Source organism: Arachis hypogaea, chromosome 10, assembly GCF_003086295.3.
Source record: "Arachis hypogaea cultivar Tifrunner chromosome 10, arahy.Tifrunner.gnm2.J5K5, whole genome shotgun sequence".
In the NCBI taxonomy this organism is placed as follows: Eukaryota; Viridiplantae; Streptophyta; class Magnoliopsida; order Fabales; family Fabaceae; genus Arachis; species Arachis hypogaea.
In genome coordinates this window covers 106209661-106234507 of record NC_092045.1, presented here as the reverse complement: position 1 = coordinate 106234507, position 24847 = coordinate 106209661, and the positions used below count along the sequence as shown (strand labels likewise).

At 31.1% G+C, this 24847-nt stretch overlaps 1 protein-coding gene across 8 annotated transcripts in view; it reads right to left on the bottom strand.

Moving 5' to 3' along the window:
• Positions 1-12599: 12599 nt before the first annotated feature.
• The window catches only part of LOC112716311 (serine/threonine-protein kinase ATM), a 43476-nt gene continuing 31228 nt past the window's right edge, over positions 12600-24847 (bottom strand). For 3 of the 8 annotated variants that reach the window (XM_025768193.3, XM_025768194.3, XM_025768197.2), the window contains exons 52-78: positions 24709-24783; positions 22986-23099; positions 22703-22867; positions 21850-21948; positions 21396-21547; positions 21091-21292; positions 20557-20604; positions 20398-20481; positions 19710-19793; positions 19529-19609; positions 19120-19209; positions 18951-19013; positions 18527-18667; positions 18375-18431; positions 18142-18201; positions 17823-17917; positions 17616-17724; positions 17226-17315; positions 16333-16412; positions 16157-16235; positions 15611-15657; positions 15432-15531; positions 14177-14308; positions 13961-14095; positions 13813-13878; positions 13411-13554; positions 12600-13055 (exon numbers count right to left, since the gene is read on the bottom strand). In XM_025768193.3, the coding sequence (XP_025623978.1) occupies positions 12978-13055; positions 13411-13554; positions 13813-13878; positions 13961-14095; positions 14177-14308; positions 15432-15531; positions 15611-15657; positions 16157-16235; positions 16333-16412; positions 17226-17315; positions 17616-17724; positions 17823-17917; positions 18142-18201; positions 18375-18431; positions 18527-18667; positions 18951-19013; positions 19120-19209; positions 19529-19609; positions 19710-19793; positions 20398-20481; positions 20557-20604; positions 21091-21292; positions 21396-21547; positions 21850-21948; positions 22703-22867; positions 22986-23099; positions 24709-24783 (2670 nt within the window). In that variant the 3' untranslated portion in view covers positions 12600-12977. Of the gene's footprint in view, positions 13056-13410; positions 13555-13812; positions 13879-13960; positions 14096-14176; positions 14309-15431; positions 15532-15610; positions 15658-16156; positions 16236-16332; positions 16469-17225; positions 17316-17615; positions 17725-17822; positions 17918-18141; positions 18202-18374; positions 18432-18526; positions 18668-18950; positions 19014-19119; positions 19210-19528; positions 19610-19709; positions 19794-20397; positions 20482-20556; positions 20605-21090; positions 21293-21395; positions 21548-21849; positions 21949-22702; positions 22868-22985; positions 23100-24708; positions 24784-24847 lie in introns of all 8 variants that reach the window. The other 5 variants (XR_003812090.2, XR_011866877.1, XM_025768195.3 and 2 more) reach the window with 3 other exon arrangements.

The following is a 24847-nucleotide window of genomic DNA, read 5'->3' as shown; positions in this document are numbered from 1 at the left end:
TTAATTATTTTATAATATGAATTATTGATTAAAGAAAGACCAAATTAAATTAAAAAATAGTATTAAAAAAAGAATACTAAAAACTTATGACAAAAAGTATTAAATTTTAATATATAAATTTAAAATTTTTTCAAAAAAATTACAGCCAAAAGAGTTAAAAAAAGTTATTTTAAGTAATATAAATTCATATTTTTTAAATAATTTTTATCTAAACGTGATTTTAAATAATGTAATTCAAACATCATTTATTTTATTATAATATATTCTCATATAAAAATTGTCGAATATAAATCACGGTAATAGTAACTTACGTTTTATCAAAGTTAAATTTAAAAAATAATTTAATACAAATTTTTATTTAAAAACTTTAATCTAAACACACATTGAAACATACAAACTCTGGTGGCGTGGATGATGACACGGTGGTGGAGGGTGGCAATGTCCTCTGTCTCTCTTTATTCCTATGTAAAACGAGGTTGATGATGGTGGCAAGTGGTGGTGGCAAAGGTGGTCACTATTGCTAAAAGATGAGGAACAAGAAGAGGATGTTCACATAATTCATTCACTAGTTTACTTTTTAATTTTCCCTGGTAAAAGTCTGTACATAAATGCGGGCGAGAGACCGTTTTTTTCGTAAATTTGATGTTTTTGAATTATAAATTATAGGAATAAGTATTGTTTTGGTCCCTAACTTTAAGGGTTAGAATCGAAACCGTTCCTAACGTAATTTTGGATTTAAAATCATCCTTAACATGTTTTTTTATATTAAAATCGTCTTTTTTAATAAAATTTTTAATTTTATTCCTAAAATATCCCTATTTTAATAAAAAATTTATAAATTTTTTTTTTAAAAAAAAAGAAAAGAACGCGTTTGAGGGGGAAGGAAACACGTTTGGAGGGAGGGGGGCGAAAGGAAACGCGAAGGGGGGAGGGGAGGGAGAGGGGAAAGGGGAAAGGAAGATGGGGAATGGGAAGGGGAAGGGGAAGGGGGGAGGGGACGGTGCCGGCGAAGCTTGGAGCTGCCGTCGCCGTCGCCGGAAGAAAGAAGAAAGGAGAGGGGCTGCGACGGGGAGAAGAGAAGAGGGGAAAGAGAGAGGGAGCGCCGGTGGAAGGGAGGACCGTTCATGCATGCTTCTACCGCCGTGGAGTGCGTTGCCGGGAAGAGGAGCCCGACGCGAGGAGGGCGACGCGCGAAAGAGAGAGAGAGGGGGGTCTGAGGCTAAGATGGTCCGCGCACGCTCCGTCACCGGTCCGTGGGTGATGAATGGCCGAGGAGAGAGAGGGATCTGAGGGTGGAGTGCGTCGCCGGTCCTCGCATGTTCCGTCGCCGCCGCTGGTGATGGGTGGCCGAGGAGAGAGAGGGATCTAAGGGTGGAGTGTGTCGCCAGTCCTCGCACTCTCCATCGCCGCCGCTGGTGATGGGTGGCCAAGCGCCAGTGGTTCTACATCTGCTTCTTCTTCTGCTTCGGCTTTTGCATCTGCATCTTCTTCTGCTTGAGTTTCTGTTTCTAATTCTATGACTACCTCTGCTTCTGCTTTTGTGATTGCTTATACTTCTGATTTTGATTTGTTATTTTTTGATTTGGTTGTTAAATTTGTTGAATTTTGGTTGATTTGTTGAATTTTTTATTTTTGGATTTGTTAAATTTGTGTTGATTTTATTGATGTTGTTTTTCTTGATGGTGGAGGTAAAGGTGCTGGTAGTGGTGGTGGTGGTGGAGGTAAAGGTGCTGATGGTAGTGGAGGGCATTTTTGTCCAAAAAAAATTAAAATGACGATTTTAATACGAAAAAACACGTTAAAGATGATTTTAAATCCAAAATTACATTGGGGACGGTTTCGATTCTGACACTCAACATTAAAGATCAAAACAATACTTATCCCTAAATTATATTATCAAAATAGATATCTACTTATTGTTGATTTGTGCTAAAATATATGATGCAAATTTTGAAATAACCTATTTAAAATAGTGAAATAGGTGATATTTGATTTATGTACTAAATCAACATAATATTTTTAAATAATTTCACTTTTAGTCTTACATAACATAAGAAATTTAAGTCAACATATAACTTGGTAAATATAAATATAAAATATTTCAATTTATTGAATATTCTTTAATATCTTACCTGGTTAAAATAAAAAAATATTTTAATTAAGGGTAAAGTACTAAATTGGTCCTTTACGTTTGGACGTAATCCTGTTTTGGTCCTTAAAGTTTAATGTGTCCTATTTGAATTCAAAAAAAAATTTATTTAGCTTTAACGTAGTTCCACTATGAGGTTAAAGTTAAATAATTAATGAAATATCCTACATGACAGTAGTACAAGAACAAAATCGCTAATATGGAGAACAGGTATAAGTTCTAAAGGTACAAAATCAACCGTGAATACATCAATATATTTATTTATCATTCTTCTTACAATTTAAATGAAATATTTCTATAGAACTAAAAAGAATGATAAATAAATGTATTGATGCATATACGATATTGACTTTGTGTCTCTGAAGTTTGTACTTGTTTTTTAAATTATCGACCTTATTTTTATACTATTTTTTTTATTGTTGGGTTACAAACTCGACCCGAAAAGGGAGAAAAGACACTAAACAAATCCTACATCTCAGTCATATTTTCTTCGGCATTGCCATCAAGAATAATGATCAAGAATAGGACAATACCATTAATATAAAACTCTCCGAAATATAAAAAAATCACACCTAATACAAGGATTAACACCAAATAAAGAAAAGTTTTCCAACTAAATACTAGAGCTACCATAACTCTTGCAATGATGTCTCCACCTTTTATACTGCTGTTATGGAGGACATTCTATTAATTATTTAACTTTGACCTTACGGTGAGACTACATTAAAATTAAATAATTTTTTTTTTGGATTCAAATAGGACACTTTAAAACTTAAAAACTAAAATAAGATTATACCCAAACGAAGGGGACTAATTTAATACTTTACCTTTTAATTAAACATAATCTCGGGTCATGTTTTTATTCTGAACAAAAAATTATCATTAGTAAAATATGATAATATTTCATATTTTTTTAAATAAGTAAATGTTAAACAAAATTTAAGATATATTAATATCTAATATTTGAAAACCATATTGCCTTCTGATTTTCAGTGGAGATTCAAATATTTTTAAAAATTTTATGGTAAATCACATTATTTATTGTAATAGAACTGTTAGAATTATAATGAGATATTATAATTTTTAATCAATTTTGAGTTATTTATGTATAAAAACTGGTTAATTTAAAAATAAGCCAAGATAATTTAAAAATTGTCCTTGACTTTTTTTTTTTAATGATCATTGTATATGATAGCATGATAACATTGTCTATATTGCAACTTGAAAGATAATTTTGCATATGAAGGAGTTATTTTCATTTTAGGAATGAAGACCTTTCTACCTTCATTGTTTTTGATAAAATTTTGGCTTCAATAATTTTGTTTTAAAGTATTGTGACGCTAATTTAGTTTTATTGTAAAGTCTAGCTGAATGATTAATATTTTAAATTAGGATAATTGAACAACTTTTTTTAAATGATAGCTCATGATGGTTATTGTGACGCTAATTTAGTTCCATTGTATAGTCTAGCCAAATGATTAATATTTTAAATTAGCATAATTAGACAATTTTTTTAAATGACAGCTTATGGTTTGACAACTCAAAATTTTATTGTTGTCAAGAATTTTAGTGTGTATTTTTAATTTATTTTTATTCAAAGATAACCTGTAATCAGAATAAAGTTAGTGCATTCTAGACAAAATAAAAAATATAATTCTTTAAAAATTAATTTATTATTAAAAATTATCAGGTAAATTAAATTTATTTATTATTATTATTTATTTTTGTTATGGACTGAACGAATAAGTTAGTATAGACCAGAAAAATGAAAAAAAAAATTAAGCTCTTCCATTACTTTATATTGCTCATCTAGTGTCTTTAAACATCTTCACCGTTGATTGGCAGGACTCCCACGATCGTTTTGGCCGACGACAAATTTGAAGGCTTTTGAATTTATTCCCTTTTGTCTTTGTCATAAATGATCTTTCAAGTCCAAAAAAATCATTGTCATCGAAGAGGGAGACGCTTGTTCATCCGCTGCTTGCTAGGTAACTCTAAGTACAAAATCGATCCTGGAGGAAGAACTTCTGTTTCTATAAAAACGCTCATGGTTAACCGACTCCATTAGACCTCCACTGGCAATAAAGAAATACCTCGATTCACTAGGTACCTTTCGCTATCCTCTCCCAAATTAGAGCAGTTGTTAAGAAACCTAGTTTAATGTGTTAGAGTCTCTCCTTAACTTCACTATGATTTTTTTGATGAAGGAGTCATGCTCCAAATTCTCTCCAATTTTATGCATTATTTATTTTAATTCTAAAATTCAGTTGTTTTTTTTTGTATAAAAATATTTTTAATATTTATATATATATATTTTTTTTGTTTTGGACTTCAGCCCACTATTTAAAATATGTAAAAAAATTTTAAAATTTATAAAAAAAATTAACTTGATTAACAGATTATTTTTTTAAATTCAGACCATTTAAATAAAATATAATAAATTAACAAAGTATGTAGCTATACTTAACCAAAAGTATTTAAATATGAGCCATGTAATCATTAACCTGTTTAACACTATTAATAGTTAGAGTTAAAATTGTCCTACTTTATAGGTGATCTGAATTTGCATACGTGCGGGCTAGAATCTAAATTTTTATACTTAATGTAACTAGTTCAAAATAACCACATTAAATTTTAATATATTTGAGATTGCAATTTAATTTTTATTTTTAGAGATTAATACTGAAGTTGAACTATAATAGTTATTTCTTCAATTATAATATAAGTCAATTGAATTTTGTGTTGTGATTTATTGATTTTTTTTTTATAGATTTTAGAGTAAAGCTGACGAGTTTCATACTTTTTAATATTTTGCATTAAGACAAAAATAATTTAGAATATAAATTGCTATTATAATAACTGAAAATATACCTTAATCAATGATATACTTTATTTTCATTTTCTATCTGTATTTTAAAAAATTTATAGTTATAATATTAAACAATTAAAAAGTAGATGCAATTAATACTTAATATATAGGTGATTGAAATGTATAAACATAAAATTATATTTAAATGGTAAATAAAATAAAACTATTTAAATAACATGAAAAAAACACAATTTACTATATAGTATAAAAAAAATGGTTAATCACATTATCACAATAATACAAATTTTTTAATTTTATAACTATTGAAATATTTATAAAAGTCCTGTTGATCTAATTTATTTAAGGATATTATTCGGATGCATTTTGAATAATTAATATTATATGTTAGAGTATATAATTGAAAGAAAATTTGTGCTGTTTGATATGCGATTGCAGTATCTATTAAAACTTAAAAGTAAAATGTCTTGGTCTTAAACATGATGTTTAACTTGGTAATATTATAATGTGTTTAATGAAGATTTTTTTTGTCGTAAATAATTCAGTTAAATTAAAAATGACAAAAGTATAAGAACTAACTTTATATGCAGTTAAATAGTTAATTTTTAAAAAAATTTGATTTTAAAATTTTAAAAATTATTTTTGCACTAAACAATATACGCTCTTTCATTTTTCTTCATTTTTTTTCCTTTTTTTCTGCGTCTCTTTCCTAGATTTTAGAAATATCTTTTGTTTTATAGGTTTTGGATTTTTCTTTTCATGTTTAGGATGTTTCTTTTTTTTTTAGATTTTTTTATAATTCTTTCTAATAGTTTTAAATATTTTTTTATTTAGTTTTTAGATTTTTTTTTATATTTTAAAAAATAACATTCAAAACTTAATAAAAAAATATCTAAAATCATAAAAAAAGAACATCTAAAATTTATAAAAAAATATTAAAATTATTGAAAAGAACATCTAAAATCATAGAAAAAAATATTTAAAACTTTTAAAATTAAATTCTGAAATTCAAAGATATTATTTGTTTTCATTTACTTTCCAAAAAAATATCTAAAATATCTAAGATTAAACATCTGAGTTATAAAAAAAATCTGAATTGATGCTTTCGATTTTAATAATTTGTTTTTATTTATTTTTAGTTGTATATTACAAAAAAATGTAATAGCCCAGACCATCCGCTAGTACGATATTGCCCGCTTTGGCACACAAAATCTCACGGTTTTGCCTTTGACAATAGGGATGCTAGCCGAAGCCCTCCTCCCACACTCATTCGTTAAAACGCGTCATGCTAGAGAGAGGTATCCACACCCTTATAAGGTATGCTTCGTTTCCCTCTCCAACCGATGTGGGCCTTACAATCCACTCCCCTAAGGGAGTCCAGCGTCCTCGCTGGCACATCGAGCACAGACCACCCGCTAACACGATATTGTCCGCTTTGGCACACAAGGCCTCACGGTTTTGCCTTTGACGATAGGGATGCTAGTTGAAGCCCCCCATACTCACTCATCAAAACGCGTCATGGTAGGGAGAGGTATCCACACCTTTATAAGACATGCTTCGTTCCCCTCTCCAACCGATGTAGCCTTACAATCCACCCACTAAGGGAGCCCAGCGCCCTCGCTGGCACATCGATCCGGGTTCTGCCTCTGATACCATCTGTAATAGCCCAGACCACCCGTTAACACGATATTGTCCGCTTTTACACATAAGACCTCACGACATTCACTCATCAAAACGCGTCATACTAGGGAGTGGTATCCACACCCTTATAAGGCATACTTCGTTCTCCTCTACAACCGATGTAGGCCTTACAAAAAATATCTAAAACCTCTAAAATTTAAACATCTGTATTATAAAAAAAATCTGAATTGATTCCTTCGATTTTAATAATTTGCTTTTATTTATTTTTAATTATATATTACAAAAAATATCTAAAACCTCTAAAATTTAAACATCTAAAATCTAAATAATTTAAAATTTAATAATTTATTTTCATTTACTTTTAATAATTTGAGTACATTTTGAATAATTAACATTATATGTAGAGCATATAATTGAAAGAGAATTTGTTTTGTTTGATATGCAATTGTGACATCTATTAAAATTTAGAAGTAAAATGTCTTGATCCTAAGCATGATGTTTAATTTGATAATAGTATAATATGTTCAATGAAGATTTTTTTATTTTTATTTTTTGTTTTTTTTTAAATGATTCAGCTAAATTGAAAGTAGGAAAGTATAGAAACTAATTTTATATGGAGTCAAATAGTCATTTTTTTTAAAAATTGATTTTAAAATTCTAAAAATTAGTTTATGCTAAAAAAATATACGTTCTCCTATTTTTCTTTATCTCTTTTCTCGTTTTTCTTCACATCTCTTCTATAGATTTCATACATATTTTTTATAATACCCTAATATTTTTAAACTAAATTTAAGTTTTATTTAAATTTATTGACTGTTGATATTAAAAATTTATGATATTTTTCAAAAAATACAATCTTTATATAATATAATTTATATATATAAAAAATAGTAGATAGATAATTTTTATTAGTATCGTTACTAGTTGAAAAATTATAAGTAAATCTAGAGATATTAACATGAAAATTGGTGTATTAAACTATAAAAGCAAAAACAATGACAAACTTTACTCGTATTAAATAATCACAAAAAAAATCATAATCACAATTGTAGTCACTCAATAAAGATAAAACTAACAACACACACAGAAAATTTCAATTCTCTCGATTTGTATAACTATGACTAAAACAATCGACTATTTTCCCTCCTTAATATGAATTTGGGTCAGCGCTTAACGTTTCGTATCTACGTTCTTGATATCTTACTCATAATAGTGCACTGGTCTTTTCACTTTTCAGCTCAATCGACCAGTGTATTACTTCGTATTGCGTCGTTCTTGAAGGTGGTACAGAAAGAGGGGTGAAAAACAAAAAATTTTCAATAGTTTATGTATATGGTGTCATCGTATCCATCCCCAACCACTCCGAGTTTTAAAATAAAAACAATGATGAAGCAATGTTGTTCAATTATTATTTTCAATAGTCTTTATTAGTTGGAGTGATGTAATTTTTAGATGCTTCTCATTTACTTATATTATGACACATGTGATGTAATTTTTAGATGTTTCACATTTACTTATATTATGACACATGTGACTCATGACTGAATGCCTGTAACATTAAATCATACATACTGCAAACACATGAACCTTCACTTGGCTTTTCTTGACATTCTTCTAACTTCTCTTTACATGAAAAGAAAACAATCTTTTAGTGACCAAAAAACTCTTATGCAATACATGAAACATATTTTAACTTTTCTTAAGCATACTTTTAACTTTAACTTTGAAATGTATTGAGCTCAAACCAAAAAAAAAAAAAAAATAGGAGTTCTCTTTTCTTATCAAAGGTTCTTATCCAAAAAATTTTGGTGATCACCTTTCCTTATCGAAGAATCATTTCGATTGATCACATTCTCTTATTGAAGGATCATGTTGATATCTTGTCTTTGGAGGTCACCTTCCCTTACCAAAGAATCATTTCCTCAATTCTTTAATGCACATAAGATGGTTATTATAATGCTTAGTGTGTATGCAACAAAAAGATATTATTATATAAAATTGATGGGAGTCTCCTTTCCTTACCGAAGATCTTATTCCAATAGTTTGCCAATCACCTTCCTTTACCGAAGGATAATCTCGTTTCGATTACCTTTCCTTACTGAAGGATCATTTCAATTATCTTGTCTTTATGGGTCACTTTCCCTTATCGAATGATCATTCTCTCAGTTCTTTAATACATATAAAATGGTTATTATAATGCATAATGTGTATGAAATAGAAAGACATTATATTATGACATGCAATGCTAATATCTATATTAAAAAATATTTAAGAAATGACATATAAAAAAGTAGTATAAAACTCTTACCTTCAGTGAAATTTGTAGAAATTCTATATATATTCCAATGCAAATAGATATGATTCGTTAGCAAAGAGAGTTTTGTTCCACGGCTAGACTTTGCATATTCCAAAATTTGCATAGTTCAGAGAGGATATCTTCTCCAACAATATATGAGTGAAATTTGTGAATAGTTTGGTGAAGGGCTTAGAGTGAGAGTAAGAAAGTGAGAAGAAATAATGTTTTTTTATAATGAAGTGGAGAAAGTATATGAATGACAATTTATAAAGATAATAGAAGATAGAGAAGATAGGTTAACTAGAACGTTTTATATATATAAAAAAGAGAATATAATGAGAAAAAAAGGACTCAAATAGCTAGGGATGACAACGGGTCCCATGGGGGTAGAGACATGCCCCCTGCCCCCTGCCTCCAAAAACCCTCCCTGTTCTCGCTCCGTCCCCGTGACGGGTAACAGGGACTCCGTACCCGTCGGATATTCAGATATCCACGGGTTTGGAGGAAACGAATGAGCAAAAATAAATAAATAAATAAATAAAAAGAAATAAAAATTCAGTTAACAATGACATGCAAATAAACTCACTATTATAATTCAATGTTCCAATTTTACAGTAAGAATGCAAATCCTAAATTTAGTTTCATAGTAACAAAATCTAACTCTACACCAAAATTTGTCAATTAATAGAATTCAAACCCTAAACTTAAACTCAATTTCATATTAACAGAATTCAAAATTTAATCTCAATTTTATAGCAATTTTATCAAATAAAAATCAAAACATATATATTCTCAATTAATAGAAAGTCAGGAACATCCAATTTATTGTAAGGTGGCTGGCTACGAAACAGAGTCGTCGTCAGTTTTGTTGAGCAGAAACGATACAGAGTTCTTGTGGAGCAGAAGCGTTGTCGAAGTAGAGTTGCCATCAACGACGCAGATCTGAGGTGGCCCGAAGCTATGAGCAACAAGTAATGAGTGACGCCGTGAGAGGAAGACAGTGAATGGCGGCTGCGACGGAGGAAGGTCAGGAACGACGACGTGAGGGACTCAAAGGGAGGAGGCCGGCGACACAGTGAGAAGGAAGATTGGAAGAAGGATTGAAGGAGGAGGTGGCGAGGTGCTGGAGAGATTGAGTGAGAGAGAGGCTCGTGCTCGTACTCATGTGATAATGAGGGAAGTGAGAAGAAAGGCGTAGAGACTGGGATTTGGGGTAGGGTCTCAACATATATATAAGGATATATTTGTAATTTTAAATTTACGGGTACCCATGGGGTGGGTGCCTCTCTCTCCGCCTCGCCCCATTTATTATACGGGTACCCGTACCCGCCCTCCACGGGAAAAAAATACTCCCCAAATCTGTTTCCCGATGAATAAATTTCCACAGATATCCGCCCAATCGAGAAAGATTGCCATTCCTACAAATAGCTCTTAGATATGTACAGATTGTGTTAGGAAAATCTAACTCGCGTTTAGGTGAAATCTCTAATCTGAATTTTTATTTTGCAAGCTTTATAAAGTTTTCTACGTTTAGAATTTTGAAAGAGCTATTAGACGCAAATTTATAGAAAATTGAGTTCGCTCTAAAACGAACCTTAAAAAAAATCAATCGGAAAACCACAGTTTGAGATATTCACGAAATACTGTTAGTATGAACTTGTAATAGATTTATCTACCTAATTTAATTTGAATTTGATTTTGCACTAAACTTAAGGAATAAAGCTAGTTTCTTATCTTTTCATGTAACTAAAGATCATTCAAATCGAATAAATATAGAATTAATTATGACTATATCTTAAAATGTTATTTATTATCGGTTAGAAATTTGCTAAAACTAGTATTTTCATATTTTCAAATTTTAAATTAAATATGCTAATTTTTTAAGTGCATTATCTTCTAATATTTTATTATAAAGTTAAAATTCAAATTATTATAAATTTAATTAATTAAGTAATAAATATAATTAAAAAAACTGAGATGTTATATTTTTATAGGTTTTGGATGTTTTTTTTTAGATTTTTTTATGATTCTTTCTAATAGTTTTAGATATTTTTTATTTAATTTTCAAATGTTTTTTCTTATGTTTTGAAAAATAACATAAAAAATTTAATAGAAAAATATCTAAAATCGTAAAAAAATAAAAATCTAAAATCTATCAAAAAATCCAAATCATTGAAAAGAACATCTAAACTCATAAAAAAGCATCTAAAACCTTTAAAATTTAAACATTTGAAATCTAAAAGTATTATTTGTTTTTATTTACTCCCAAAAAAAATCTAAAATCTCTAAAATTTAAACATTTGAGGTATAAAAAATATCTGAATTGATGCCTTTGATTTTGATAATTTACTTTTATTTACTTTGAATTATAGATTACAGGAAAAATATCTCAAACTTCTAAAATTTAAATATCTAAAATCTAGATAATTTAAAATTTAATAATTTATTTTCATTTACTTTAAATAATTTGGCTGCATTTTGAATAATTAACATTATATGTTAGAGCATATAATTGAAAGAGAATTTGTGTTGTTTGATATGCGATCTATTAAAACTAGTAAAATGTCTTGGTCTTAAGCATGATGTTTAACTTGATAACAGTATAATATGTTCAATGAAGAATTTTTTGTTGTAAATAATTCAGTTAAATTGAAAGTGAAAAAGTATAAGAACTAACTCTATGGACAGTGAAATAGTCAATTTTTTTAAAAGAATTTGATTTTAAAATTTTAAAAATTTGTTTTACACTAAAAGAATATACGCTCTCCTACTTCCCTTTACATCTCTTTTCTATTCCCTCCACATCTCTTTCTTAGGTTTGGACGTGTATTTTTTTTTAGGTTTTAGATGTTTTTTTTAGATTTTTTTAAAGAATATTTTTAATAATTTTAAATATTTCTTTTACTTAATTTTCAGATGTTTTTTTCTTATATTTTAAAAAATAACATTCAAAACTTAACAAAAATATATCTAAAATGATAGAAAAAGAACATCTAAAACTTATCAAAAAATACCTAAAATCGTTGAAAAAAACATTTAAAATCATAAAAAATATCTAAATTCTTTAAAATTTAAACGTATGAAATCTAAAAGTATTATTTGTTTTCATTTACTTCTAAAAAAACATTTAAAACCTCTAAAATTTAAACACGAGGTATAAAAAATATCCGAATTGATACATTCGATTTTAATAACTTGTTTTTATTTACTTTTAATTCTACGTTATAAGAAAAATATTTGAAACTTCTAAAATTTAAAGTAATACTTTTTTTATCATAATTAAAATTTTTTATTGTGTTCATATTTTGAAGCTTTTTTTGGTTAGATTTTGAAAGTTCTTTTACAATTATTTTAGATATTTCTTTTTATTAAGTTTCGAATATTTCTTTTTGTTAGGTTGTAAATTTTTTTGGTTATATTTTAAATGTTTTTTTTCTTTGATTTTGGAAATTTCTTTTTTCAGATTTTAGAAGTGTCTTTTCAATTGATTTTAGATGATTTTTTTAATTTATTTACAGCCCAGCTGGCTTTTATTAACTGATACCCGTTAGTTCAGTACAAGTTTAGATTTCGTTCTAATTTTGCTATCTACTTTAGCTGTTAGAGGGTTACATTTTTTTTCGAATTTCTTAATACGTACAATATATATTTATGAACTTAACGTTCGAGTCTAAGAAGACGTTAACTTTTTTTGCCACAACACAATCATTGTATTTATTTAACCTATATATATAAATAGAGATAATTACACTTCTCTCTCAATAAATATTGCTTTTTCTTCCCTATACATTATTGACGGAAAGAAGCCGGAACAAAAACTTGCTCTTGAACGTAGCAGATCATCAGACCTTCTACGTTGTAAGTAAACATGAAACGACAATGATTGTATTACAGAATACAAGAAAATATTTTACAACTCACCCCAAAATCTTTAATCAAGTCCAAAATAATGAAGTATTACATAATACAAGAAAACGGAATATGCAATTTGTGGATGGAGAGAACAAAAGAATGGCCGCCTGTACAAGATAACAAAGAGGGGTTGCCATGGACTCCATTATAAGTTATAACCAAGATCCCCATCCAGGAAACATTTGGCACAATCTTTCAGGATCTATTGCATCTTGAATCAATTGTTGCACCTGCAATATAAATACCAGAATCACATGTATATTGCATTTCTCAGCCAAGGTTTATGCTATCAATGGTTGAAGTCTGTAATTGGAGAATAATGACAGCTTAAGATTTTTTATTTTGTTTTATTTATTTTCATTTTTTAATCCAAGACAACTGGTTACCTGAATAATTTAATCCAGTAAGATGGATTTACCTGTTTGCTAATGTAAAAATAATGTGCAACTTGTTTATAGTTACCGGCTGAATACTTAATCCAAGCCCTAACAGTTAACTTGCATTTTGACAGGTTTATGTTTTAGACCAGTTGCAGAAAGTCATGTATGTAAAGGAATTGAGAAAATATATTTGTTAACCAACTACCTGTCCATGGATACTTCGCATTTCGCCTTCTTCATACCCATCTAGCTTTTGCTTGACACGCAGAAGTGCGCGTGCAGCATCCTTATTTCCTTCGTACTCATTTTGAGGTTCCTCCAAACTTGTATCCAAATCATCATCCATTTCCTGTGGAGAAAAGAGAGAATAGCATTGTGAAAATAGCCAGCCACAAGGTTAAAAATCCAAAAACCATATAAAAATTTAATGGTCATTATAAAGGAAAAGGTGAAGGTTAAAAATTCTGCTTAAATTCCGATTTTTATGATGAGCATTGATTTTATCTCAGCTAGCCACCCAAACTAGGCTGCCCTCATATAAACCCTCAATATTGGGATGTTGGATGCTGGATGAATAAAGAAAAATAACATTGATGGTTTAACATACCTTTTGACGCTGCAAAGCTTTCAGTGGAGACAAAGCCCATTTATAAAGAGGATCGTGTATAAAAACCTGAAGAGGACAATCATATTTTATGAAGAAAAATATAGAACAAATCAAATTCATACTAAACAATTGAGTGAAGTATGATTACCTCCACAATTGTCAGCAATGCTTCTTTGTTATTCCGCATAACAGACAGTGTTTCCTCGCAACATCTTCGGAAAACTCCCTCTACTCCAGTTACACCCATTCCATCAATTAGGTCTCTTGTAAGCCTGAATGGAACCTGCCAGAAGTTACAGGAGAATATAAAAATCTAGATGGTGATGGAATAAGTGCATGCCTCAAGGTCAAATTGAAGACGTACCTGCTCTGGTGTCTTGAGCATCAAGCCTTGCTCAAAAGCAACACCAAGATCTATGTGAACTACCTCAGCAGTGGCTTGATCAATTAAAATATTCATTGCATGCCGATCTCCAAGGCCAACTATGTAACCAACCTGAAATATGAATTAACTACTAAATAGACCAAGTAATTGTAGGGGGATTTTGGTAATATTTCAGATAACTCACATTCCAGCTAAACAATGCTTAAAACTAAGAGTTATTTCGAACATGGGTTGCAAGGTTTGACTGAAACAAGAACCAAACCAGATTGCAGTTAAACTTATTTTTGGAAACCTATTTAGCAGTTTAAAAGATTAGACCTACTGAACAGGTTAAAAATAACGTGAACCAATTTTGATATGGTTTCAGAAGTCTAAGACTAGCTATTCTGTTCACATCCTCCAGTGACTCATGAGGCCATGTATAGCCCACTAGTTTGCAAAGGTTGGCCCACTTTGCAGCTACCACGAGCATCTCATTGATTTGAAGAACAAGATCACCTCTGCTATCATGCTTTTCATTGTCCTGCAAAACCGCACAAGGCCTGGAGATGGTGGTGCTGCAAGGTTAAGATAGAAGCAGCACCAGTGGCAACTATGGTGAGTATGGCAGCAGATGAGGTGGTGGTACTCGTAACCATGGGGGGATAATGGTCCTGACTAATCGAGGTTCACTGTCATTTTTTTTATTTGTTATCTGAATTGGATTAAAGAACAAAATTCAATGTGTTTTAATTTTCTTTGAAAAATTGTTTCTTAAGGTTTAGTTTTAGATTGGGTTTGGTTTGCAAGGTTTTTCTAAGACTTAATATTGAATAAAAACAAAAGTGGAATAAATAGCAGAGTAGGATAACAAAGACGGGCAATTAAGTATCATAAAGTACTCAATTTGAATTTTTTTTTAATCATTTTAGAGGTCAAAACCAATGGCTACATGTTTGCTTTCCAACATGGGAGGTAAAAATAGCACATGAAACCTAATGATGTATCATAAAGTACTCTCTTTGAATTTATCATTTTATTTGTGTCAGTGTGTGTGTTAGAAATAAGGAAGATATCATTTACAAGAAGATATCAATACCTGCTTTATTTCTAGAAGTGTGTAATGAGTGCTTTAGTTTATCTTGATTAATGACAACCTAATACTTAGATATGATATCTTGGGGCAATGTCAAGCACTAGGATGGTCCAAACAATGAAATAGGCATGCTTGAAAAGTAAAGTTCAGTTCACCTACCATGGAGCTAGCAGCTACACTTCGAGTGTAAGCAAGCCTCTTCTCAAACCACTCAGCTGGCTGCAAAAACCTCTCCAAGAAGAAGTAATGCATAACGGGCCTGCACAGCAACATCATTAAGCTATGAAGTTGTTATGCCACCTAGGTCATTTTAAAGAGAAGCATTGGCGGGGAAAAACCTGAAATTCCTGCAGACTTCCTCGAATGCTTTGCGTTTGTCCCTTTCCTATAAAAACAAGACACATTATGTTCAATATATCAGAGAATGAAAGCAATTGTTTATATCATTTATGCTCTCGTAAATTCAAATATACATTCAGTGTTTAGAAGTTTACATAAAACATACTTAACCATATTAAGCATAATTAAACTGTGCATACAATCTATTTTGCCTAAATTTCAATAAAACTCAGAATCCTCCAATTCTATTTTGTCAATGATCTCATCAATTAATTATGTTCAAGATTAAATCAGTAATATTCTGAAAAACTAGACAGAACAAAACATCTTGTAAGAATTTAAAGAAAAGTTCGAACATCAGAGCTTTGCAACATATAAAAGATTATCAAATGGCTATTTTTCATTTATTATTTTGGAGTTCCCTCTACCACACTCCCTTTTTTTTGTTTTCTCTATTTACTGTTTGAATCAGCAATATGCCTCGGCATAATTCAAGAAATATTTCTACACTCATTGAGAAATAACTTAAAATGTTATTTGCTTACATTTGCCATGTGCTCTCGACATTTGAGGAATGGCCAATCCCCTATTCCATAGCGACCATGAGCACCTCCATTTCTCATACTGAATTCAAGGAGGACCAGTAACTTTAAAAACGAACAGAATAAGAAATTTCGTGTTGGAAAAAAAAAAAAAGAAAAGAAACAACTGTCTTACTGACCTCCCTATGAGATATTCTCCAAGAGGAAGAGTTCCATTAACCCACTCAAGAACGCCAGCACTTGGAGTAAAAGGAACAACCTATTTGCATCAAAATTAGTAATTGCCAACCATTTTAAGAATTCAGTCTCCTGTCCCTTAAAAATCAATAGACACAAACTTAGGTAAACAATAAATTCATTTTCCACCATGAAAATAAAATTTGCACATAAGATGAAAAGATATTGTAAGCATTTCATTTGCCAGCAAAATATACCCTCTAAAGCATGTCATATAATTTATCTATATTGGATACATTATCGAAAATAACGAGATGAAAATCATAATGAATCACTAGTTTTTCTAAGATTTGGTTTGGATGAAGTCCAGCTGGGTTCAAACCAGTTTTTATTAACATCCCTGCTTAAAATTGTTAACTAACAGCATGGATGCATTCAATAAACTAATAAAAAACTTTCAAAAATAATAATTAAATGAATTTTGAAAATTTACTTTCAGAGAAGCAACTCTTACTGCTCAAAAAGTTATTATTATTATTATTATTATTATTATTATTATTATTATAAAATCCATATACAAATAAAGACTAATATTTAGGTAGAGCCGGCTACTGATGCCATGCCATAGTGCCTTGTCATAGATTGTATCTATGTTCAATTTACCCATAGTTAAATCTCTTTTAATGTTTTCTAGAGTCTCCATTTATCTGTGGCTACCAACTCACATCTTAAATCTACACAAACCTAAAAAGTGATTTTTCTAAATCATCAATGGCCACTTAACATACACACACCTAAAAGAAAGCACTCAATGCAGTTTACACACCAGTATTAATAAATTCTCTGCCAAACACGAACATTAGAGACCAAGAACTTTATAAAAGCATTAAAATACCTTGTAGGTCCGTACTCCTAGCCTTCTTTTCCTAGTATCTTGATGATTCCTAAGAAATGTGTTGACCAAACTGAAGAACTGTTCCATTACCTATCAAGAATTCAGATGTTAGCCAAAAGACCCAGCTAATGTATGGCATCAGGGTTTTGAACAAAAATAATCCAAATCAGAAAGGTAAGAAATCTATATTGTTAACCTTAAGATGATACTTTAATCTAATATCATACTGACAATTAAGAATTAACAGAAAATAGAAAACGTATTAATAAAGCATATTTCTCAAATATGCTTTCTTGGGAATTGACTTGAAAGATTGAAAATAAAATTATTCCAACACAATTTCAACAGAAGCTAAAAAGATAGGAGACAATAAGAGCTCAGAACTCGTACAGCATCTTGTCTTAGGTCGTCATTTCCAGATTTTGCAAGTTGGCGATATCGGCAACCATCAGAACCAAGGCATTCAACCACTTTTGGAGCATTTATACCATTCATTACCCTGTACGCCAGACCAACATCAACTAGGTTTAAGCATTAAGTATTGCATGTGTGCTAGGAGCAATTCGTCACCAACGGCTATAAATGAAGGAGACATACATAACTGAATCCACCAATCCTTTGAAATAAGGAAAAGATCCTTCAGGATATTGACAACTACGATCAACTGAAATGGTAGCCGTCACAACAGGTACCTGAAAGTGCAAAGTTAAAAGAAAAAGAAAAAGAAAAAGAAAAGGAGAAGAAACACGAATAAGTTTAGCATATTAAATAGTTTTGAAAGGACGATATAGCAAACTAATTAGATATATGTATAGCATGTTAGCAAAGCATATGTGAACATGCACATGAAAACTTCAGTCATTAACATCAACCAGAAAATGTCATTATCACATAGGAATTTAGAAGCTATACTCACAAGTTCAAGTGCTGGGAGATTACGTAAATCCCTTGGTAGTGTCACCCTTTTATTGGTATCCTGCAAAATTAATCCAATAAAAAGGTTTAGAAAAATAAGGATGTGGGGTTTACTTGGAAAGCAAATCATTGAAACTGATGTGAGATAAATTTACAATCACTAGTCACAATAAGAACGGATACTAAATATAGATATCTTGTCTCTTGTTTTCTAAGAAAAAAAATGACGACCACCTCTCTCTTTGTTTCCATCTCAGCAAGCCTGATATAAATCTCCACCATTTGCTTCATCTGTGATTGCGACAGTTTTAGTTAATTGATTGAGAATTACACCTAACAACTAAAAACATACTAAAAGTAGACCAACAAAAAACTTATCATGTTACCTGACATATGATAGCTCCATGATAAGATGACAACTCATTGAGAAGATTTTCTGCTGCTAGCTTTTTGTCCATATCCACCACAAAAGAACTTCTGCTACGCTGTTTGTCCTTGATACGGTCTCCATTTGCCAGAGCTAGAAGCTAAGATATAACCAGAAAAATAGAAATGAACTTTGGTATCAATCTGGTTATCAATCTTAGAACCAGTACAGAAAGACAAACATCCAGATAAGTGGAAAACAAAATTGAGATAAAATATAAAATTTCGCATTAAAAACATATAACCAGAGAGTAATGTAGATTGTGTTCCTCAACCACAGAAGAATATGAACAAATTTTTACTAGTGCAAACCAAATAAAAAATATAATTCAAATGGCATGCAACACAACTGTCTGATAGAAGATAAAAGGAAGTGTTACATACTTGAAGTATTGTATGGTATGGATGATCCAAGGCCATTTTCTTCACAAGAGAAACTAAAGCAAACTGCCATAGTCCATGTTTACATGAAGTAAAAGAAAGGAAAACAAGCAAAAAAAAAAAAAAGAAAAGAAAATATCTAAAGGAAGCTTTTAGAACTGATGAACCAAACCTGGAAACTAAGAGGTCCTTGTCCATCTTTTGAGCTACCCATTCTAGAGGCAATCTGGTACACCAGAGGTATAAATTTGAAAGATTGAACCTACAAAAATTCAAATACAATAAAGATCAAACCCAAAAACTCAGTTTTTTTTTTTAATTTCTGTTTTTTTTTTTATTTTGTTTTTTGGTTGTAATTTTTGGATAACCGAATATTCAGTCTTAAATAAATAAATAATAATAGAAAAGGAAGAGTACAATGGTAACGAAGTCAGATTACTTGATTGAATGCTATATAGCATACCTCATAAATTGCGCTAAGCATGCTATTTACAACATTCTTCTTCATAAATAATAAAACAAAAGCTAAGAATACAATGTTAAATAAGTCAGATTACTTGATAGGATGCTATATAGCATACCTCATCAATAGCGCTAAGCATGCTATTTACAACATTTTTCCGAGATGGAAGACTAAACCACAGGGAAATTAATCGAAACACCTGAAAAACATAGAATTCCAATCATCTTGCAGCTCAATAGTGTCTAGTGTACAAACATGAATCAACTAATAGCAAAAGAAACTAAGAATCTATTCCATACCGCTCTCACATCATACTTATCACCTATAACTAAACAACGTTTGTACCCGTCCAAAGCCAGACTAAGAAAATTATCCCGGTCATCCTGCGACGTTGAAAGGCAGAGGAAAAGTTAATAAATCAGTTATGGGGTTAGCAGTGTAATTATAAAAATAGAGTTTACCTATCAATTTGAAAAATAAAAGAAATGGCTTATTTATTCTGAAAGTTCCTATAGTTTTCCTAAATCTTTAAATTAAGTCCCTATAGTTGAAAAGTTTGTAACCAAGTTCATATGTTGTGAAAAAAAAAATGACCAGGCTTAAACATTTCTAATTAAGTCACTATGTTGTACAAATATTTTTCAATCAACTCCCTACAGTTCAAAAATTTTGTGATCAAATCCTTATATTGTACCAAATTGTTTCTTTTTTTTTTTTGAAGATTACCAAACTATTTATCCCATCCAGAATAGGGTTTGATTATAGTCTAAAGACATAAGGACTTGATAGAAAAGTGTTTCTACATTTCAGGAGTTGATTAGAAATGTTGAAAATATAAGGACCTAATTTAAAATTTTTGTACAATACGGAGATTTGAATGAAATATAGGGATCAAGTAATTTAACCAAAAAGTTCAAAATGAGAGATGTGGGTTATTTTAATATTAAATTCATCATAGGTAGTGGTTAATCAAATATATCACAAAACCTGTAATTTCTGGGCCTCTTCCTTGTCCATTGCTACTTGTTTTTGCAGTTCTTGGATTTTGCTGGAGTAGTCGGTTCTCTCCCCCTAAGTAATGTACTTAAGTTAGAGCATCAGACAACCAACCAGGAGAAAAAAGAATTATGAAAGATCTGTAATCACCTTGGTTGAATTCCTTAATCGTTTTATGAGTGCTTCCAACTCTATTGTCTGCAAAATGAGAAATATCATGATCATACAAATTATCATCAAATTCCAATTATAATTGATACAGTAAAGTATGCTCTTTATCCCTTTACATTTACAAGGAATTTTAAAGATATCCCAAATATTTAATTTGTACCAATTTTAACCTAAACATTTGAAATACGTTTTAATACTACCCCTATGCATCAACTCCTCGGTTAATGACAGTTTAGTTAGGTAATTTTGAAACATAAATCAAACATTGAGGACAAAAATGATAACAGGTATTCGAGTTGGTGACAATTTTAATCCATATTAATAAACATAGTTAAGGTGTAATGGTAGAATTGAACCTTATTGCAAACATTTTGGTTAAAATTGATATAAATTAAACGTTACGGATATCTTTTAAACTTCTGGCAAACATTAGGGATAAAAATGCATACTTTACCCTAATTGATATTATCTGATTGTTGTAAGTGTAGTAGTTGGGATAAGTTAATTAGGAACCTTGTGCTTCCTTAGGCGCATTGCCGCTTGCCACTCACTGGAGTTAAGTCGCTCTTCATGACTCCTAAATAGAGCATCAGCATAGTGTGCAAGATGAAAATGAGTTTGACATTTCCTTTCCATAGCCTTCTTATCTGTAGTATTCACATCATCGGCTATAGAGACTGCAGGTTTCAAATACTTCTCCAAAATTGTTCTTGAGCTGTAATTTTATTTCAAAAAAAAAGGAACTTAATGAACCAGAAACAAAAAGAATTAAGATAATATTGAGATGTTTCAAAGAAGAAAGGTCATAGTCATATAACTTGCTAGATCTAGTTTCTGCCAGCCACTTCCCAATCAACCGACATACATTTGAAGCTTCCTCATCAGAATGGTAACTTTGTGATATATACATTGAAAGGTTGATAGCCATCTCATATTGACCTTGAGCACGCAGAAGCTTTGCTTCTTCAAGCTTCCATCCAGAATACAATACTTAACATATAATTGACAAGTTTGACAATAGTAATACTAAGGATGTGTTTGGTTTGTGTTTTCATTTTCAGTGTTTTTTGTTTTTAGGATTTTGTGAAGAAAAAGAGAACAAGAAAAACAATAAAATCCTGTTTTCTGTTTTCACCTGTTTTCTCTTTTTCTTTCACAAGATTTTGATAGCAGAAAATACTGAAAATGAAAAAAGAAAATTAAAACACAAACCAAACACACCGTAATTGTCTAACTACCACCAACTCAAGGGCGGAAACAGCAACTACTAACCCTTCCCAGCCAATATAAGGACGGATTTTGCTCCTTCACTTCAACGGAAAGGAACTTAAACTCATGTAGAGCAGCAGCTGATTGAGAGAACCTAGATCCCTGAAAAATGAGTAACATATTAGCCTATAACAAAATGTGAACGAATCATGATTCCATGATAATTATTAAGGTAATCTCCTGAAAGCTCAATATGGTAGCTGGAGAATCAATGATTTAGTTGTAGAATAGCGTCTCATGCAACAACCCTTGAGCTTAAACTATCAACAAACATTGCAAGAGAAGTTTTTGTGCTGAAATTAAACTTTAGAATCAGGTGGAACACAATGATCAAATCCCTAAACAGTTGGTCAAATACCATGTCAAGGACCACATATCTAAAAAGAAAAAGTTAATAGAGTAAAATCACACTGCTTCTATCTGTTTAGGAGTTTTTTAATGAAAAAAATGCTGCTTAGTTAAAATATCAGTGTTAAATGTTTTAACATAATTTAGATATTTTATTAAAAAAAATAAAACAAAAGCAAACCCTCAAGGGAAGTTGGCATAGTGCTTTTGCTAGAAAACAAATCTCCCAAAGGTTTAAGCTGTAGGCTCAAAAATAATGCACAGAAGAATGGGGACCAGAAACAAACATTAAACATGCTTAGGGTAAACCAACTCTACCAAAAGCTAAAGCTGTTAGCAAAAGCATATTTATGAATGATTTTCATCTAATATTTTCTTGTAAAATAGGAAGAATAGCTTATATTGAGGAGAGGAAAGAAAATTCTGCATCAAAATATCATTATTGTTAAACTTAAATAAATGCAGACCCACCTAAAATCTGTAACAGTGATTGAGGTTTTAAGTGTACCTTACGAAGAGTGGAGGCGGACTGAAGTAGGTGTTGCAACATACAATCGCTACAACTTAAAATTTGAAGTAGAACTCGACGAAATGCTATGAAAGGTTCAAGCAAATTCATATGAAGTTGCATCCGTTGCACAATTGAGTGCCAATCCATATCCATCCGTGACAGCTAGTTGACAATGAAAAAATAATAATGCATCAAAATCAATGAATAGACAATCAGAAAGGAACAAATAGCTGCCAGAATTCTAAAATTTTTCTGCCAGGCAGACTAATGCACCAAATACCTTTTCAATTGAAGGTATCACAGGCTCAAAAGTTACATTTTGCTTCTGTATACTAATCATTGTGCTATTATCTTGCCATCGTAAATCCCAAGCCATGCCAATATGATGAAGCATCTGCCAATGACCGTTTTTTTAGAAGAGTGGAGGAGTGGGGAGAGCAGAAGGAGAATACTATTGAGAGAAGAATGGTTGAAGATGGCAGGACAAGAAATCTATCAAACAATAAGCAAAAGCAGAAACAAACAATAAAACATCTATAAAGCACAACTGTCCAATCCTATCTCACACAATAACCTTGTCAAGAATTACCAACATAAGTGCAAGAAAAATGTTACTTCAAATATTGCCATATATGGCACCTTACAACAAAAAGAGGCAGCAGGGTACACCACCTACATTGCAAAAATGCATAATAAAGTGTTCCATAAAAAGTTAGTCAGTGAGTAAAGCAATACATATCTATAAGGAGAAATAGGCTCATCTGACCCTTGAACCTAGAAAACGGCAATGATAATTCTTGGATCAAGCACACTAGCCCAAATAAATGTTCTGGCTTCTAACTTTAAACGGAAACTTTGTACTTCCAAATTGTTTATCAAGGTGAAAGAGGATATATATAACGAATAAGTTATGAGTTGCAGATGAGATTTGCATGTCAGGAATCCAGGTGGATCAAAAGATCACTATTTATTTAGCCTAGAAACCTAAAAGGACCATAATTCAAGAAGGACTCCTATCATTTTGGTTGCATAAAAAGCGAGTCCCAAGAATAACTATAGTTCTCCACACCAAAAACCCAGATAAGGAGAAAAACAACAAATGTATAAGCATAAGATATTTTGTTGAGTCAAACAGTTCTTGATAGAAATTTAGAAAACTATAACAGCAACAACAACAGCAACAACAACAACAACAAAGCCTTATCCCACTAGGTGAGATTGGCTATATGGAACAAACAACACCATTACGCCCTATCATGTATCATGTCTATAGTGAGATTGTTGAATTCAAAATGTAACTGTAACAAACATAAGAAAGGGATTCAAATTCATTCTATCCTATGAAGCATCAGTAAACACATGGAAAGACTTGCTTAAAACATTTGCAGGAAACAAACACAGTCCAGACCGTGTTCAGAGCATCTACAAAGATTATTTTTTCATATTCTGGTTAAGAAAGGTTTAGTCATGTGACAATGACTGTCTTAGGGTAATAGGGTGTGTCTAGCATGTCCGGAGATATATATTCCATCACGTTTGACGAGTGTCATCAAGTGCGAGTGACTGACACATGGAAATGGCAACTTAATGGATTGTCAGAGCTTCTTAGATTATATCCCATCATGCACTCCAAACACCTTCCAAGGTATTTTCCATACACATGCTCACATTTGCATCTGAATAGTGAAATCTACCAATACAACTGGACCTAAATGAACCTGATCTTGAGTGACTCTACCCTCCATAACTGAATCATACCCCCCCCCCTCCAAAAAACCCCCAAAAAAAAAAAAACACACACACACGAAAATCGTGGATATATAATTTCATCTCAGCTGTGAGCTCTTCACACCATACTATAACAAGTCTTCAGTGGTTGCCATGATGATATTGATATACACCAACGTTGCAAGGTATATACAAAATGCATTCAAAACAGAGCTAGAAAACATAGATGTAGTTGTGATAAAAATCAAGGATCTATGTAAGGTATAAATAAGTACCTGAAGTTTAATGATGGTTAGGTGAACATACTCGGTGCTCTCCTCACTTGCATGAGAAATATTCCACACAAGTGCCTATAAGATGTAAAATGTTAGTAACTGCATGGAGTCCACAAGCACAACAACAATAAAGGAAATA